This window comes from Ahaetulla prasina, chromosome 5 (assembly GCF_028640845.1).
Source record: "Ahaetulla prasina isolate Xishuangbanna chromosome 5, ASM2864084v1, whole genome shotgun sequence".
NCBI lineage: Eukaryota > Metazoa > Chordata > Lepidosauria > Squamata > Colubridae > Ahaetulla > Ahaetulla prasina.
In genome coordinates this window covers 135,723,436-135,741,758 of record NC_080543.1, presented here as the reverse complement: position 1 = coordinate 135,741,758, position 18,323 = coordinate 135,723,436, and the positions used below count along the sequence as shown (strand labels likewise).

Below are 18,323 nucleotides of genomic sequence, written 5' to 3'. Positions count from 1 at the left end.
GTTGCCCCCACCCCCAGGCCAACCACAGCCCCTGAATGAAAGTTGACTTTGTATATAATATACAAATGGAGGAAGACTATTGCTTGACACATTGTAAGCCGCCCTGAGTCTTCGGAGAAGGGCGGGATATAAATGCAAATAATAAAAAAAGATTTATTCAGCCTTCCATCCTTCCGAGGTCAGTAAAATGAGGACCCAGATTGTTGGGGGCAATAAAAGTTGACTTTGTATATAATATACAAATGGAGGAAGACTATTGCTTGACATAGTGTAAGCCGCCCTGAGTCTGTGGAGAAGGGCGGGGTATAAATGCAAATAAAAATTAAAAAAAATTAAAAAAATAAAAATAAAATTGAGTTTGACCCAGTGGTGAAATCCAATTTTTTTTACTACCGGTTCTGTGGGCGTGGTGTGGCTTGGTGGGCGTGGCAGGGGAAGGATACTGCAAAATCCCCATTCCCTCCCCACTCCAGGGGAAAGATATTGGAAAGTCTCCATTCCCACCCCACCCCAGGGGAAGATTACTGCAAAATCTCCATTTCCTCCCCACTCCAGGGAAAAGGCTATTACAAAATCTCTATTCCCACCCCACTGGATGATTACTGCAAAATCTCCATTTCCTCCCCACTCCAGGAGAAAGGCTATTACAAAATCCCCATTCCCACCCCACTCCAGGGGATGATTACTGCAAAATCTCCATTTCCTCCCCATTCCAGGGGAAAGATATTGCAAAGTCTCCATTCCCACCCCACTCCAGGGGAAGGATATTGCAAAATCCTCATTCTCACCCCACTCCAGGGGAAGATTACTGCAAAATCTCCATTTCCTCTCCACTCCAGGGGATGGATATTGCAAAATCTCCATTCCCACCCCACTGGGGTCAGCCAGAGGTGGTATTTACCAGTTCTCCGAACTGCTCAAAATTTCTGCTACCGGTTCTCCAGAACCTGCTTGATTTCACCCCAGGTTTGACCCCCCCACCACCACCAAGTTATCAGACTAGAAGCTGAGCTTGTGTTCAAGTCTGTTTTCACTCACGGAAACTCACTATGTGATTTAGGACTGCCTCCTTTCTTTTGGCCCAGCCTATCTCAGAAAGTGGTGGTTGTGGGGAAAATGGGAAGAATAGGCTACGCATCCTGCCTTAAGCGTGGAAAATAAAAATGGGTATAGAACTAATAAAATAACCAATAGAGGCAAGGTAGCGATTGTGGCGTTTTGCATCTGTGTAATCAGTTATAAAAGAAATGCAAAGTTTATTTTTTATCATTTTGTTTGCAGATGCAGTTGCTGATGCAAAGAAGGCCTTAGCACTTGAGCCTAATAATGCTGTAGCCTTTCTCAGGCAAGGGTAAGTCACGTTTTTCCCCCCCTCCGGTCAGTTCTCCTATTTAGTGAGGATAATGACTTTGCGTCACGAGTTTGCTTGTGCGCATATTAATCAAATTCGCTCATGCAGGATGTGTCGCCAGCTAATTTTTCCAAATCCTACCCTGTATAATAAGTGGCAGTTGGTTTAAGGCCATGATGGCGAACCTATGGAACGTGTGCCACAGGTGGCATGTGTGGCCATATTGGTGGGCACGCGAGCTCATCTCCGGCATGCGTGTGTGTGCCAGCCAGCTAATTTTCGGGCCTTCTGGGCTCACCAGAAGTAGGGAAACAGGCTGTTTCCGGCCTCTGGGGGTGGGGGTGGGGAAAGCTGTTTTTGCCCTCCTAGAAAGCTTTGGGGGCTGCGTAGAGCAAAATGAGGACCTACCATGCCATCATGTGCCAGGAGCTGGGGGAGGCTTGGGGGTTTGTGGTTGCGTATGCATGCACAGGGACAGGGCGCATAGAATTATGGATGTGGGCACATGCCCTGCTCCTGGCACACGATGGCAAAAAGGTTAGCCATCACTGGTTAAGGGTTTCTTTTAATGACCTTTCTGGCCACTGTTAAGTGAACCACTGCAGTTGTTGAGTTACATTTTTTTAAAAAAAATTATTTATTTACAATTATACCCCGCCCTTCTCCGAAGACTCAGGGCGGCTTACACTATGTTAAGCAATAGTCTTCATTCTATTTGTATATTTATATACAAAGTCAACTTATTGCCCCCAACAATCTGGGTCCTCATTTTACCTACCTTATAAAGGATGGAAGGCTGAGTCAACCTTGGGCCTGCTGGGACTAGAACCTGCAGTAATTGCAGGCAGCTGCTGTTAATAACAGACTGTCTTAGCAGTCTGAGCCACCAGAGGCCCCTTGCCCCTTTGGGCTCACATTACAGTGAGCCCAAAATTTATATTGCTAAGTGAAACATTTGTGAAGTGACTCTTGCCGCATTCTATAACCTTTCAAGCCACGGCTGTTCAGTGAATCACTATAGGGTGACATATAGAGGTAGTCCTCAGCTTACGACCATAATTGAGCCTCAAGTCGTTAAGTGAGACATTTGTTAAGTGAGTGTTGCCTGATTTTATCATCTTCCTTACACACAGTTGTTACCTGAATCACGGCAGTTCTTAAATGGTTGTTGACTTGAAACCGGCTTCTCCATTGACTTCACTTGTCAGAGGGTCACAAAAGGGGATCACGTGACCCCAGGACACAGCAAAGGTCATATACGTGAGCCAGTTGCCAAACGTCTGAATTTCTGTCACATGACCATAGGGATGTTGCAAAGGTTGTAACTATGAAAATAAGTCAGTTTTTCTTTCACAGCCGTGTAACTTTGAGTGGTCAATAAATGAATTGTTTTAAGTTGAGGACTACCTTTAGAGGTTCCCATTCAATTGAATTTGGATGCACCCGAATTGTGGATTTTAACGGCTAGGGTTCAGTTTTGTGGGAGGCGGTGGCTGATTATGTGCGTGGCTCTTCCGCAGGAATATTGTGGCATCTTTCATGAGCCTAAGAATTTATGATTATTGTAGATCGACAAGTAGTTCTCGACTTACAACAGCTCATTTAGTGACCGTTCAAAATTACGACTGCACTGAAAAAAGTGACTTGGGACCGTTTATCACACTTATGACCATTGCAGCATCCCTGTGGCCACATGATCAAAATTTGGAAGCATGGCGACTGACTCGTATTTATGACCATGGCACTGTCCCAGATAACATGCAGTTTCCCTTTGTGGCTTTCTGACCACCAAAGTCAGAACTGTAACAACTGTATTACTAACTTAACGAACTGCAGTGGTTCACTTAACAACCGTGGCAAGAACGGTCGTAAAATGGGGGGGGAAATTCAACTGTCTCGCTTAGCAACAAAAATTGGGCTCAATTGTGGTTGTAAACTGAGGATCACCTGTATAGATGGCGTAATGGCTCAGCTGTTAAAGATGCTGAGCCTGTCAGCTGGAAGCCTGACTGCCAAGATTTGAGACCCGAGCGCCACACAATGGGATGAGCTGTGACTTACCCCAGCTCCTACTCGCCTAACAGGTCGAAAGCACGAAAATGTGAGTAGATCAATAGGTACCACTTCGATGGGAAGGTTACAACGTTCCGTGCTTCCTTGGTTCCACTTGACCTTGGAAAATTTCTTTGAACAATGCTGGTTCCCTCGGCTAGAAAACCACACGAGTCAGTCAGACACAACTGGACGAGGGAAAACTTTACCTTTTTATTCGTATTATAGATTAATTTTTTTGAGATTGCTGTACTGTAATTAACCATCCAGGGCTTTCCAAGGGGACGAAAAAGGAGAAACGTTTGATTGAAAAACTTTGTTAGAAAAACCCATTGGCCTTCAGTGGCTATTCCCCTTCCTCTTCTGAGTTAATAGCAATAGCACTTGGACTTATATACCGCTTTCACAGTGACCCCAACAATTTGGGTCCTCATTTTACCCACCTCGGAAGGATGGAAGGCTGAGTCAACCTTGAGGCTGGTGAGATTTGAACTGCCAAACTGCAGGCAGCCAGCAGTCAGCAGAAATAGCCTGCAGTACTGCACTGTAACTACTGTGCCACCATAGGAAGGGAGGGAGGGAGGGAGGGAGGGAGGGAGGAAGGAAGGAAGGAAGGAAGGAAGGAGCGAGCAATAGCACTTAAACTTATAAACTGCTTCATAGTGCTTTTCCAGCTTTCTCTAAGCGGTTTACAAAGTCAACCTCTTGTCCTCAACAATCTGGGTCCTCATTTTACCCACCTCGGAAGGATGGAAAGCTGAGTCAATCTTGAGGCTGGTGAGATTTGAACTGCCAAACTGCTGGCACCCGGTGATCAGCAGAAGTAACCTGCAGTGCTGCACTCTAACCACTGCACCACCGTGGCTCAATCCATTAAATCAGAGTTCCCCAACCTTTCCGGGTTGGTGGCCCGGAGCGGGGCGGGGGGGAGAGGGGATGGTTTTGAGGGAGGGGCAGGTGTGTGCTTACGAGCACCCATTTGCTCACGCAACTGGGACCAGCTGGCCACGTGGCCCGGTTGCGAATAGTCTGCGGACCGGTACTGGGCCACAGTTTGGGGGGGTCCTGCATTATATGAAAGGTTTGCTATAGCCAGAGCCGAGAAACCCAAGAGAGGCTATCTCAGCATCAATTCTTTCTTCCTGCTAAGCAAAGTCAAAGATTTGGTACCCTGTTAATATAAGAAAATTACTGACATATTCTCCTTTTATCTCTTCCCTCAGAATCGGTGAATATTATATGAAAAATTATGATTCCGCCCTGAAGTTTTTTATTGAGGGACAAACACAGGATAGTAAGTATGTTTGTGCATAAACTTTGAAAGATAGACAAGCCATACAGTAGTTCATAGGAAATGGGTGCATAATTCTACTGCTTAACGACTAATCGCTTAGTGACTGTTCAGAGTTACAACAGATGCTGCAAAAGCTACTTATGAACCAGTTCTGGAGTTCTAGTAGCTACACACACACAAACACAAGCACACACCACTGTCAACTGACTCATTTTGGGTGCTTGGCAACCGGCTCAAATGTATGTGTTGTTGCAACGTTCCGCGATCACATATCTGCGATTTATGTCCATATTTTTGCCAGTTTCCAGCAAAAAGTAGCTCTAGGAATGTAACATTGATTTGCTTAACAACTGCAGCATTTGCTTAACAACCGCTGCAAATATATATATATATATATGTAAAATTGGGTCTGATCATGTCGAATCCTCCAGTTAAAACTGCCATGACTTAGAAATTCTGGGCTCCATGTTCTGTCCCCTCCTGGCCTCAGCCACGCGAGCTGGCTAAATGAGCCAGTAATTGAGTTCACGGCTGCTATCAGTCCTGGCAGGGAATCTGCAGCTGCCTGCCAAAGTCTCCCTTATCTTCGGGTTGCCAGGCAACCAGGAAGTCAACGATCCAGGCCGAATGTTCAGCTCAATTTTTGCTCGTCACGGAGCAGAAGAGCAGCCAGGGCTGCTTTTATACTCCGTGGGGTGTGGCTCCGTGACTCAGCACTCTTTAGGCCTGCCCCACCCCTTCCTTTGTTGTAGCCGCCTCTCATATCTCCGAAACCTGGGATCCAGCCAGGCCTGATTGCCATCAGCCGGGTCTGGAGGCGTGGCCTGGGGAGTGGAAGAGTCAGGGGACGGAGGCCTCGTTATCTCCTCCACCTGGCTTGCCTCTGGCTCCTGGAGCTGAGCCAGACGAGCCGGTGCTCCAGAGGTAAGTCCTGATGGCCCTCCACCCTCACTTTCCGAGTCACTTTCTGGCAGGGGGCCCGGCTCAGGGGGCACAGACACAACACTCCATCACAGTCGTAAGTCAAGGACATCTGTACATTACCTGGGTGGCACACATTGGAAACACCTCGCTGCTTCTTTCCTTGGTTAAAAAAACAACAACATTTTAATTGCAAAAGGATTAAGTACCTTGGAAAATTAATTAGTCTTTCTCTGTGAGTCGGACCTTTCCAGCAGAGGTCATATAACGCTGTTCATAGAAATGTCAGTTGCTGCTATTTTATCTGTCGGTGGCTGCGTTTCTTTGTTACGCTAAGCCAAAATTGTGAAGGTTTCTGGTTTACCCCAGAAGCAAATAGCCTCTGGGCGATCTCTGTTCCGTGACCGCCACTTGATTATTATTTTTTTCTGCAGTGGAAACAGCTAAACCAACAATTGAAGCTCCTTTCACGCTGACTTGCTGTAATGTAAAAACTACGTGGGCTTCTGTTTCCTAGGCAGGGCTAAGAAGCAGAAGCTGAGATCTCATTATGGTTTCCTGCTCTGCTTTATTAGACAAACAAGCTTAGCATTTCTAGCAGGGTGGATTTGATTTAAATCCAGTCGGTTTCTATCCTGATTTAAATCACTAGTAAAAAAGGCTTGATTTAAATCAACTCGATTTAAATCATAATTTTTTTAAAGAGCAGGTGTCATCTCTGTCCCACAACGGCTCCTCCTTTGACCCCCTGTTGACTCACCGACAGTCCCAGTCACTTTAATGGGACGGCTGGTGATACGGCAGGGACACAGTGAGGTGAGGACCATGGTGGACAGCAGATGAGTGGATTCCCGCTAACAGGTGTTGCCATGATGGATCTGAAATGACAGGTGCTCTTTAATATTATTTTTAGAAGCTGCTTAGAAGGTTTCACTTTCATTTTTTATGCTTGCCCTTCCTCCTCACACTTAAGAGCCTGGTGGTACAGGTGCATTTCTCTTCAAAGAATCATACCGTTTGTAGTGTACATAGATTTTCAAGACAAGGGGATAAAGGAATATTCCTGAACGTTGTTTTATGATTTATCATATGGTTACTGTAAAATTGTGTGAATGCATCATTGCCTGTTCTCTCAGCTGGCAGAGCTTGGACTCATTGAATGAGTTTGCCAAAAATGTAACTATTGCAGAATATACAGCCTCATGCTATATAACTAAGCTTCCGTTCATGCTGAATAAACTAAATTATTAATGTACCGTATTTTGAGATTGAGAAATCAGAGGCCAGCAGATAAGTGTCAAAATATTTGCCTGGTGCTGCCAAAAATACTGCATAGATCCCTCCAGAAGTGAATCTTCCTTTTTTAGGAGAAATTTCCTGACAGAACAATTAACCGGTAGAACAACTTGCCTCCAGAAGTTGTGAATGCTCCAACACTGGAAGTTTTTAAGAAGAGATTGGATAACTATTTGAAGTGGTGTAGGGTTTCCTGGCTAAGCAAGGGGTTGGGCTAGAAGACCTCCAAAGTCCCTTCCATCTCTGTTATTCTATTCTATTCTATTCCTATTCTATTCTATTCTATTCTATTCCATTCCATTCCATTCCATTCCCGTCCCTTCCCTTCCCTTCCCTTCCCTTCCATATTTTCTGTTCTGTTCTGTTCTGTTCTATTCTATTCTATTCTATTCTATTCTATTCTATTCTATTCTATTCTATTCTATTCTATTCTATTCTATTCTATTCTATTCCATTCCATTCCATTCCATTCCATTCCATTCCGTGGAGCAACTTGCCTCCAGAAATTGTGAATGCTCCAACACTGGAAGTTTTTAAGAAGAGATTGGATAACCTTTGCCTGAAGTGGAGTAGGATTTCCTGCCTAAGCAGGGGGTTGGACTAGAAGACCTCCAAGGTCCCTTCTAACTCTGTTATTCTGTTCTATTCTCAAAGAAATCTGAGTCACTGTTCGATGGATGAGATAAATGGCAGCACTCTAAAAAATTGTTTCTGCTAGTTTTTCTAATGCTTCGCATCATTCTCATATTCATGATGGTCAAGAGTCTACAGATGTGATGGAGAGCCACATATTTCGCCTTTACCTATTTTTAACATCATTTTTCAAAATCAAAAGGCTAGAAATCTAGTCTTAAGGAGTAAAAACCAGAGTCTCAAGTTCCGAAGAACTTTCAGAATAGAAGAAAATAGAAATAAGAGATGATCATGTTTTTGGCGGACGACATTGTGGCATTGTTAACTCTGCCTCTTTCTACCTGTAGGTGCCGATTCCACCTTTCCTGTCTGGATTAAAAGATGCAAAGAGGCCCTCAGTGGTAAGCTCTACTTTGCGTCTCTAAGCTTTCATGTTGTGGATAAAGGGGTCAGTCATGCAGTACCAATCCATCTTTTTCTTTCATGTCCGTGAAAGTTTGTTAAGACAGTTTGGTTTTTACCTTGAAGGATTTTCCTAGGAAGTAAGGCAGTTCCTGATTTTAAAGCATGAAGAGGCCCCCATAAAGGAGAACGTTTGTAGCTCAGGGTTGATACGAAGGGTCCTTGGTGCTCTCTGACGTTGGCGGTTTTCCTATAGGCGTTTCATGACCTAACTAGGTAACATCATGAGTGTTAGAAGGGAGGGCGGTTTGTGGAGAGGAGGAGGGGAATGTGGGGTCCTTGGTGCTCTCTGAGCTCGGTTTGTTTCCTTACAGACGTTTCATGACCCAACTAGGTAACATCATGAGTGTTAGAAGGGAGGGCGGTTTGTGGAGAGGAGGAGGGGAATGTGGGGTCCTTGGTGCTCTCTGAGCTCAGTTTGTTTCCTTGCAGACGTTTCATGACCCAACTAGGGAACATCATCAGTGCTTCTAGATCACTAGCACTGATGGTGTTCCCTAGTTTGGGTCATGAAACGTCTGCAAGAAAATAAGCAAGGTCAGAGAGCATGAAGAGGGTTCAGCAGACCCTGTAGGGTGTTTCACCATGTTGTTTTCAAAATGATGTATACATCTTTTTGGAGACTTCTTGAGAAGATGAAGAATCTGAACCAGGGCCCCTGAATACATTGGGATGGATGGATGGATGGATGGAGTGAGTAGTGGTATTCAGACGGTTCAGACTGGTTTGGGCGAACCGGTAGCAGAGATCGCAGGTGGCCCCGCTGTCCTATTTAGCCACGTTTTTGAGGCTGGGTGCATGCACAGAAAGTGCGCATGGGGGGTGAACTGGTGATAAAAATATGTGAAACACACCGATGGATGGACGGAGAGAGAGAGAGAGAGAGAGAGAGAGAGAGATGAGAGAGCAAGAAGGATATAATCTCTCATCTATACATAAGATAGATGTTAGCTAGCTAGTTACAATGGTTTTGCAACCTTCTGACAAGCAAAATCCATGGGGAAGCCAGATTCACTTAATGACCAGGGCACTAATTTAAGAACTGCAGTGATTTGCTAACAATTGTGGTAAGAACTGGTTCAAAAACTCACCTAGCAACGGTCTCGCTTTAGCAACAGAAATTTTGGGCTCCATTCTGGCCGTACGTCGAGGACTCCCCCGTGCCTGTTCTGAAAAAAGTAGTTCTGAGAACATGCAAAGTATCGGAGAAACCATTTCTATAATATCTCGCCACAGGGATGCACAAAGAATGATTTACCACAATTTTGTAATATGCAGCCTTTAGAGAGCACGAAAGCTCTCGATGTGCATTATTACCTCACTCTAGCAGGCAAGTAATGTCAACAAATTATGCTGGCACCTCAATCTTACAGAAGAGAAAAAAAAACTTTGCTTCTGGCATCCCTACACAGGCATGGATTATTTTATTTTTTTTATGTCTTGTTTTCAATTTCAATTTCATACCAGTAGGAAATATTATTGCCTAACCTCTGTGAAAGATGACTGTATCTTTAAAGGTTGAAAAAAAGGAGAGATTAACTCTTCAAATATAGTGCATTTTTGAATTCTTTTTTTTTCTCTTCCCCTTCTTGCAACCGCCAGTTTCAAGAGTTAGGAGCTTCCTGCACATGACTTAAAAAAGCAAATTTAAGCTCAGTTAATTAAAACTAAAAATTTTTACAACCTGAACAAACTCACTGGTAAGATTTTCATCGTTACGTGGATCAAAATGCATGCTGTATTATACAGGCAGTCCTCGACTTACGACCACGACGGAGCCCAAAATTTTGGTTGTGAAGAGAAAAAGTTTTTCAGTGAATTTTTGCCTGTTTTACAACCTTCCTTGCCACAGTTGTTAAGTGAATCACTGCCATTGATAAGTTACTAACCTGGTTGTTAAGTGAATCTGGCTTCCCCATTTGACTTGGCTTGTCGGAAGGTTACAAAAGGGGATCACATAACCCTGGGGACACAGCAACGGTCATAAATATGAGTCAGATGCCAAACATCACATGATCATGGGGCTGCTGCAAAAGTCGTAACTCTGAAAAAACAGTCATAAGCGACTTTTTCAGTGCCGCTCTAAACCTTTGAACAGCCACTAAACGAACTCTTGTACGTTGAGGACTAGTAGGTCTGGACTTACAAACTTTCTTTTAGTGACTGTTCACAGTTACAACGGTACTGAGAAAAGTGACTTATGATCCTTTTTCACAACATCCTGATCAAAATTCAGATGCTTGACAGCTGACTCATATTTATGACCGTCGGAGTGTCTCGTGATCCCCTTTTGCAACCTTCTGACAAGCGAAATCAATGGGGAAGCCAGATTAACTTAACTGTGGAAAGAAAAGTCATAAAATGGGGCAAAATGCACTTAACAAATGTCTTGCTTAGCAACAGAAATGTTGGGCTCAACTGTGGTCAAAAGTCGAGGACTTAACAGGAAAAACCTGTGCGAAAGGCCTTTAATCTACTGTATTTTTTGGAGTATGAGATGCTCCAGAGTATAAGTCGCATATGAAAGTTCATGGACTGGAATAGATCAGCCAATGGGGACTGAATGGAGACATGGTAACAGGCTCAGCCAATGAGGCTTATTTGGAAACAGAAACTTAAGTCTGAAGTCTGGGCGTGGCTTAGGCAACTGAGTCTGTGCAGAAGCTTAACTGCCCTGTATAGAGGAGGCTCTCTTTGTATTAAGTTCTGTGCTCAGCTCAGAAATGAAACAAGTCTGGGCTTGTCTGCTGAACTGAAACTGGAAACTGATCTCTCTACTTGTTACCACGTTGAAAGAACTCTCCTGTTGGTATTGTAAAATTTACTTCATCTGTTATTATGTATATAAAGAGAAAGTTAGTGAATCCTGCTGAATCAGTTATCTGTGTGTGCTTCTGGATTTGATTTTTGCAAGAAACTCTAATACGTTAGTTTTGGAGGAGGAAAACAAGAAAAAAAAAATCTGCCTCTGCCTACCAGCATCCATCGGTATTCATCTGGTTAGCGTCCTTGCAGCACTAACAGCCTGGTCAGCTTTTTCGCAGCCTGATTTAGCACGAACAGCTGATTGGTGGTTGGATCCGCTTTCTGGAATACCGCCAATCAGCTGTTCCAGGCTACGGGGATCGCCAGACCCCATTGCCGCCTTCGTGCGTCGCGTTTTCAGCCTTCGCACACCCCATTTTTGGCTTCTGTGCGTCACTTTTTCAGCCGGTTCCAGGTGGCGGGGATTGCTGCCGCCGATCCCTGCCACCTAAAACCAGCTGATAATGCGACGCGTGGAGGCGGTGATCAGCGGCGATGTGCTGTGACGATCTCCGCAGCCTGGAACGGGTCTAAAATGGAAGCGTGCGGAGGCGAAAACACCCAGTGGGTGAGGGCTGGCGGATGAGCGGGGCTTTGGCAACGTTCGGTGTATAAGATGCACCACAATTTTCACCCACTTTTAGGAGGGGGAAAAGTAGTATCTTATACTCTGAAAAGTACGGTAGTTTTACGATCTCAACATGATTTATGCTGGTTTGTGCTCTGAATTACCTGCAGTCAATGTTTTCTAGTCAGACTCTAAATTTCTGCCCAGAATATCCTTAATAACCTTTTTTAATGTCTGTCTAAGAAATCAACATAAAAATATTAAGGAAAGCCAGCCTTTGGGCACCTATTTAATTTTATAGGATCTTCATTGGCAAAATGGTCGGGAGTGGGGGTTGTTTTTAGATATAAGCAGGCATTTTGCAAAATGTTACGCAAAGTTGAAATTCTTTCTTTTGATTTCGGAGTTTGAAACAACTCCGTTTAGATTGACTAGTCAATAAAGCCAATTCTGAACAATTGGAAGATTTTGTTGGAACATAACTGCCTGTATGGAAAAACCTTTGCTAGAAAGAAACTGATGCGAGTTGATCAAAGCTGTTTCAACACTCAATTATTATTATTTATTACCAAAACCTTTTCAAGCCAATGATGCGATCTATGTTTTATTTGAGAAGTCCCACTTTCAATTAAATATTAAAGCTCATCTATTTAGTGAAACGTATTGATGAAAAAATGGAAAATTTGAGTTAGTGCGTTATGATTGATTATATGTATCTTAAAAAACATGCTTATGCTCTGTTAGTTTTGTCTAAAAAACTGAATTGTTTTTCCTTTGCAGCGCCTGGATCACAAGGGGAAATGGTAAGATTTTTTCCTAATCGATTAATTTGCAGATTAATTGATTAAAATGTAATTGTATGTAAAATGACAATGTAAAATGTAGCCTTTAAAATAGCTTTTCCTTGGTCCACATGAAATTTGTCTTTTTGTTTTTTTAAATGTAGAATATATCTTGTAGTTCCGTGACAATAACTGTGTGTTCTTTTTCAATGACACAATGATAAATGTTATCTTCACTGCAAAACTGTAACATATAGAGAACCAGTTTTGTCTAGTGATTAAGGCGCCAGGCTAGAAATTATGATTATAAACACTAGACCCACCTTACGCAGGACAACAAGTTGGGTGACTCTGGGCCAATCACCAGGAGACGGTGAGTTCTAGTCCCGCCTTAGACAGGAAAGCCGGCTGAGTGACTTTGGGCCAATCACCAGGAGACTGTGAGTTCTAGTCCCGCCTTAGACATGAAAGCTGGCTGGGTGACTTTGGGCCAATCACCCAGAAGATTGTGAATTCTAGTCCTGCCTTAAGCATGAAAACCAGCTCTGGTGACTTTGGGCCAATCACCAGGAGACTGGGAGTTCTAGTCTCTCTTTAACCAGGAAAGCCAGCTGGGTGACTTTGGGCCAGTCACCATTTCTCAGCCAAACCCACCTCACAGGGTGGTTGTTGTGGGTAGATAGATGAAGCAGGGGTATTAGATATATTTGCTGTGTTGAATTATTTATAAAAAGACTAAAGGTGGGATAAAAATAAAGAAATAAAATTAAATACAAAAATATAGTATTTATATATATATATATCTATATCTATATATATCTATATATATATATATATATATATATATATATATATATATATATAGGTCTTTGGTTGTTGGTTTTCTCCGTGTAAAATTGGAAGTGTCTTGGCGACGTTCAAGAAGTCTCATTCAGCACGAAGCTGAAGCCTGAAGATGACGAATGAGATTTCGTCGAAACGTCGCCAAGACACTTCCAATTTTACGCGGGAGAAAACCCGAATAACCAAAGATCTACATACAAACACCCGCGAAAACCTCAGAAAACAAATATATATATATATATATATGTATATGTATATGTATATGTATATGTATATGTGACTGTCTAGCACAGGGGTGTCAAACTGGCGGCCCACAGACTGGATGCTTGGTTTAAAACTGACATTAATTGTTTTTTAACTGTTGAACCTCTTTTCCTTGCGGTGATGTCCCTCATGTTTCTGCAACCCCAGGCGTGGCCATCTAAGATCAAGTAAGTTTTGTGGTTAATGATGTCAATATTGATATAGTGCATTTTATAAAAAAATAGGTGAACATTTTGTACGGTGCCTGTAACTCACTCTTAGGTGCCTGTCGGTGAACGGTACTCAACCAACGTATCATTCTCAGCCAGGAGAAGGACTTCTGTGAAGTAGTTTGCCAATTTCCTCCTGTTGTGTCAGTGAAGGAAAGCCCTGCCCTTAACATTAATAGCAAGACCCTTCTCCCCCCCATTTTTTTGACATCCTTCCTAAAGATCAACTCTTCCTTCAAACCTTAATTACACTCAACTAATATGCTGAATTTTCCTCTCCTCTTTTGTCCTTCCTTATTTACTGTCAATTTGGGATGGTAAGATCCAGATTGCATCCCTGCTGCTTGGGAAGTTCTAACATGTGTTTTAAATGATGATATCATGGTGGGTGGGGCTAGTCACCAGCCTTCCCATTACTACAAGCAACCCTTTGAGGTTGTCTTCTTTAGCTCCAGAGAAGCATTAGAGTTCTTTGTTGCAAAGGTGATTTTTCAAGAGGCAACTGGACTGCCTTGTTTTTTCTTTGAAGACATTCCGCTTCTCATCCAAGAAGCTCATCCAGAGCTGAAGAAGCTTCTTGGATGAAAAGCGAAACGTCTTCAAAGTAAAACCAGAAAGTCCAGTTGCCTCTTGAAAAAAGCACTTTTGGGACAACCATGACCTGGAGCAGGGGTCTCCAACCTTGGCAACTTTAAGACTTGTGGACTTCAACTCAGCTTTGCTGGCTGAGGAACTCTAGGAGTTGAAGTCCACAAGTCTTAAAGTTGCCAAGGTTGGAGACCCCTGACCTGGAGGACTGAGAATCTCCATAGATTTGAGTTCTTTCTGCCTAGGCATGTCTGTCGTCATCCTTAAAGGTAGTTAAGGCGAATGCTTTCCTTTGCTGCATCCCATCCCATTCTTTTTTTTTAAAGTAACATTTTTAAAAAGTCAAGTAGATGCCAGAGAATACATCTGCGAGCACTTAGATACTATTTGTGTTCAGTGAAAGCTCGAGGTCTAGTGTATAAAAACCATGTTGCGCTCACTGGCTTGAAAATAAGTGCTTTAACAGCAATTGCCAGTCTCGGCATCTCTCATGGAAGCTTATGCATCATGGACAATTTTGTGGCTCTTGTTTTTTCCCCAACCATAAACAGAAAGCTTGGCCTTTGTAAATCCCAAGATATTTTAAGTCCTTGCAACACATCAGTGAGGAAGATTTCCCCTGCTTTTTCCTGTTGTCTGGATAGACTTTATTTTTAAGGCATGTGGTGGTGTCTGATCGCATAAGGTTCTGCAGCTCCTTTTGGGGTCTCAAAAGATTTGACAAGCTGTGCCCCATCTTCCTTCTTGAGCACCATGTAAGATCCTGAGCAGGCCCGAATAAGTAACAAATGGAAGTTAATGATTGATGTTGAATAAGAGACCGTACATTGAATATGTTGATGAAAAATGGAAATAAAACATTTTTATTAAAAAAAAAAGATCCCGAAGATAGCTTCCGTAATGCCTCTCAGTCATGCTTGCCTTCCACATTCCTAAAATCGATAACCACCTGCATGCTTAATTTTGAAGAAATGAAAAATAAAATGTAAGGTTGTTAATTATTAATAGCAGCGTTCCAGTATTTGAGGGGTTGTCACAGAGAAGGGGTGGGTGGGTTTCAAGCTATTCTCCAAAGCACCAGAGGGCAGGATAAAAAGCAATGGATGGAAACTAACGAAGGAGAGAAGAAACCTAGAACTAAGGAGTAATTTCCTGACAGTGAGAACAATTAACCAGTGGAACAGCTTGCCACCAGAAGTTGTGAATGCTCCAACACTGGAGGCTTTTAAGAAGAGATTGGACAAACATCTGTCTGAAATGGCATAGGGCAGAGCTGTCAAACTCGCAGCCTGCGGGTTGGATGTCTGACGTGCTGGCCATGCCCGCGCCCGGTTCAGCGAAAGGAGAAAAAAAGTCAGATAAGTCACGTGACAACACGAGTTTGACACCCCTGGTATAGGGTTTCCTGCCTGAGCAGGGGTTGGACTAGAAGTCCTCCAAGGTCCCTTCCAACTCTGCTATTCTATATTCTAATTGCATCTTACAGTGTTGTCACTGTTCCCGATAAACCTGGGAGGAGACTCAATTCCATTTTATGTATTTCAGGCAACATAAGCTATTCTGCTAGAGCAGTGCTTATCAACCTTTATAGTGCTGCGACCCCTTTAATACAATTCCCCATGATGTGGCAACCCCAACCATAAAATTATTTTCGTTTTGAATTTATCGCGCCTGAAGCCGTATTGGCTAGCGATCTGAACTGCTTGCGATTGCCTTGAGGACGGAGGCATTAAAGCGGAGACTCCTCCCCTATTAAGTTTATCGCGCCTGAAGCCAGATTAGGCTAGCGATTGGGAGTGATTGCAGCTGGCTTGAGAGGGAGACATCAGAGCAAAGATTTCTCTCTTTTTTAATTCATCGCACCTGAAGCCGAATTCGGCTAGCGATTTGAAGAGCCTGCAGCTGGCTTGTGGAGTCAACCATTGAAGCGAGATTCTTTGACTCGCATGTATACTTCCCATATTTCCGATGGTCTTAGGCGACCCCTGGCAAATCGTCATTCGACCCCCAACGGGGTCGCGACCCACAGGTTGAGAACCGCTGTGCTAGAGTATCCTCTGCCCAGTAGGAAGCTTACTCAGATAGGCTGTGTTTTTTTTTAAAAAAAAGTATTAACAAGTAATTTTGCCACTCTTTGATGATTAGAGCAGAATGTTCCTCTTAAGTTCTGGATAAACCTGCCCTAGAACGGAGAATTCAGCATTGCCAGACGATTGGGGCAAACATTGTTAGGAAGGATGGGCCCTATGACCTGGCAAAGGTTATCCCAGAGGGTATTGAAGGAGAAGAGCAGTCAGTGTCGTGTCCCACTCCTCCGCTGACGGCCGGGTCGGGGAAATCCGTATCAGGCGTGCCTCTGCAGCTCTGCCAAAGTCCTATCAGAGTTCTCAAGGCAGGCAGGAGATCAGGAAGTGACTTCAGCAATCCAAGGTAGACTGTGCCTGACTCAGAGAATGCCAGAAAGCAGATTCTTTATATAGGCCATGGGGTGTGGCTCCATGACTCAGCACTTATCCAGGCCTGCCCCTCCCTTCCTTTTGCTGACGTCGCCTCTCCATTCTCCGGAAGCGAGGATCCCTCCAGGCTCCAGCTGTTGGCAATTCACATTCCTCAGGCTCACATGCTGTGGGGGAGGGGGAGGGGTCTAGTTGCTCCGTTTGCCTGGGCATGGAGCCAGGGCTGGGGGCTGGAAGCATTTCTTCTTGCTCGGCCTGTCTGGGCATGGTGCCAGGGCTGGGGCCTGGAGGCATGCCAGGACATTCCTCAGCGTTCGGCAGGAGATAAGAGGGACCCGGCTGCGGGGAAAGCGAGCGAGACACAACAGTCAGGCTCAGGGTTATAGTAAGACAAATATAAGAGGGCAGTGCTGCCGTCCCAAACAGGAAAGATGTCTGTTGTGATGCATGTGACATTGGCCCACTTACGTGGCCATCTGTAGAGATTCTCCACCGTCCAGGTCATGGTTGTCCCAAAAGTGCTTTTTCCAAAAGACAACTGAACTTTCTTGGGTTTTTTTCCCCCCCTTGAAAACATTTCACTTCTCATCCAAGAAACTTCTTAAGTTCAAGAGCTGAATTCCACGAAGCTTCTTGGATGAGAAGCAAAATGTTTTTCAGGTGGGGGGGGAGTGGTGTTGGTTTTTTTTTTTGAAAAAGCACCTTTGGGATGTGGCCCTGCTTCTGGGGCTGCCCTCTTGGCTGTTTTCACCTTTCCATGGGGGTGACTGATTGCCTTTGAATGATTAAGGATCACTCCCTCCTGCTCCCAATTTTATTGTTGAGTTCTTCAAGCCGGTCAATCCACAAAGTAGATCCTTCAAGCCAATTCAAGGCTATTTCCACACGGAGAGGCTACGCTGATTCAGGATCTCCACCGTCCAGCCGTTCAGCAAAGCAGCCTGGCATTTTCACACTCAACAAGTGCTCGACAGAGGTTGCAATGCAAGCTTCTCAGGAGCAGCATCATTCATGCTCGGAGCCTCTAGAGCAGGGGTCTCCAACCTTGGCAACTTTCAGACTTGTGGACTTCAACTCCCAGAACTCTTAGGAGTTGAAGTCCACAAGCCTGAAAGTTGCCAAGGTTGGAAACGCCTGCTCTAGAAAAGCATTGCTCAGTCCTACACATACATTTCATGGACTCTCTTGTTGCCTGTTTTTCTTCTTGAGGTCATCTGTGTCCTTCATATATGTCAGGGAAGAGAGAGGACCGATCTCATGACAGTGAAGACTATTTGACATTGACCTCTGAGACTTCGTTTGGCCTCCACCCATCCTCCCCATCTTATTGAAAGAGTACATCCTGAAATGAGTTTTAAATAAGGTAGAGATGTGCTACATTGCGGTATGGGCTCTACAGTAGAGAGGTGTCAGGCTTCTCCCAACTTGGGCATTTAGGGAGGAAACACCCTTGACTCCCATTTGTAGCAAAAGGTATATTTTTACTAAAGCCAAGTGTTTAGAGCAATGATAGAGCAACCTTTTTGTTGTCACGTACCAAAAGCACACACACGCATGTGACAGGGCGCATGTGTGCCCACACCCATAATGCAATGGGCGTGCAGCCCTCCTGCAAGTCCCACCCCCCTGAGCATGCACACGCAACCCCCTGCGCTCTCCCCACCCCCCATGCATGCACACGTGACCCTCCCCCACACGCTCTCCCTGCGCCCCGTTTTGGGTCTAGTAGTCCTCCCTGCAGCCTCCTGGGAACAAAAACGGGCAGTGGGTTGAGCCCCGTGCCCTGTTTGGCCTAGTAG

At 44.2% G+C, this 18,323-nt stretch overlaps 1 protein-coding gene across 1 annotated transcript in view; it reads left to right on the top strand.

The window, feature by feature from the left end:
• The window catches only part of SUGT1 (SGT1 homolog, MIS12 kinetochore complex assembly cochaperone), a 35,911-nt gene that overhangs the window by 7,104 nt on the left and 10,484 nt on the right, over nucleotides 1–18,323 (top strand). The window contains exons 4-8 of the mRNA XM_058185576.1: nucleotides 1,282–1,351; nucleotides 4,627–4,697; nucleotides 7,895–7,948; nucleotides 12,163–12,185; nucleotides 13,419–13,438. Coding sequence (XP_058041559.1) covers nucleotides 1,282–1,351; nucleotides 4,627–4,697; nucleotides 7,895–7,948; nucleotides 12,163–12,185; nucleotides 13,419–13,438 — 238 coding nt within the window. The remainder of the gene's footprint in view (nucleotides 1–1,281; nucleotides 1,352–4,626; nucleotides 4,698–7,894; nucleotides 7,949–12,162; nucleotides 12,186–13,418; nucleotides 13,439–18,323) is intronic.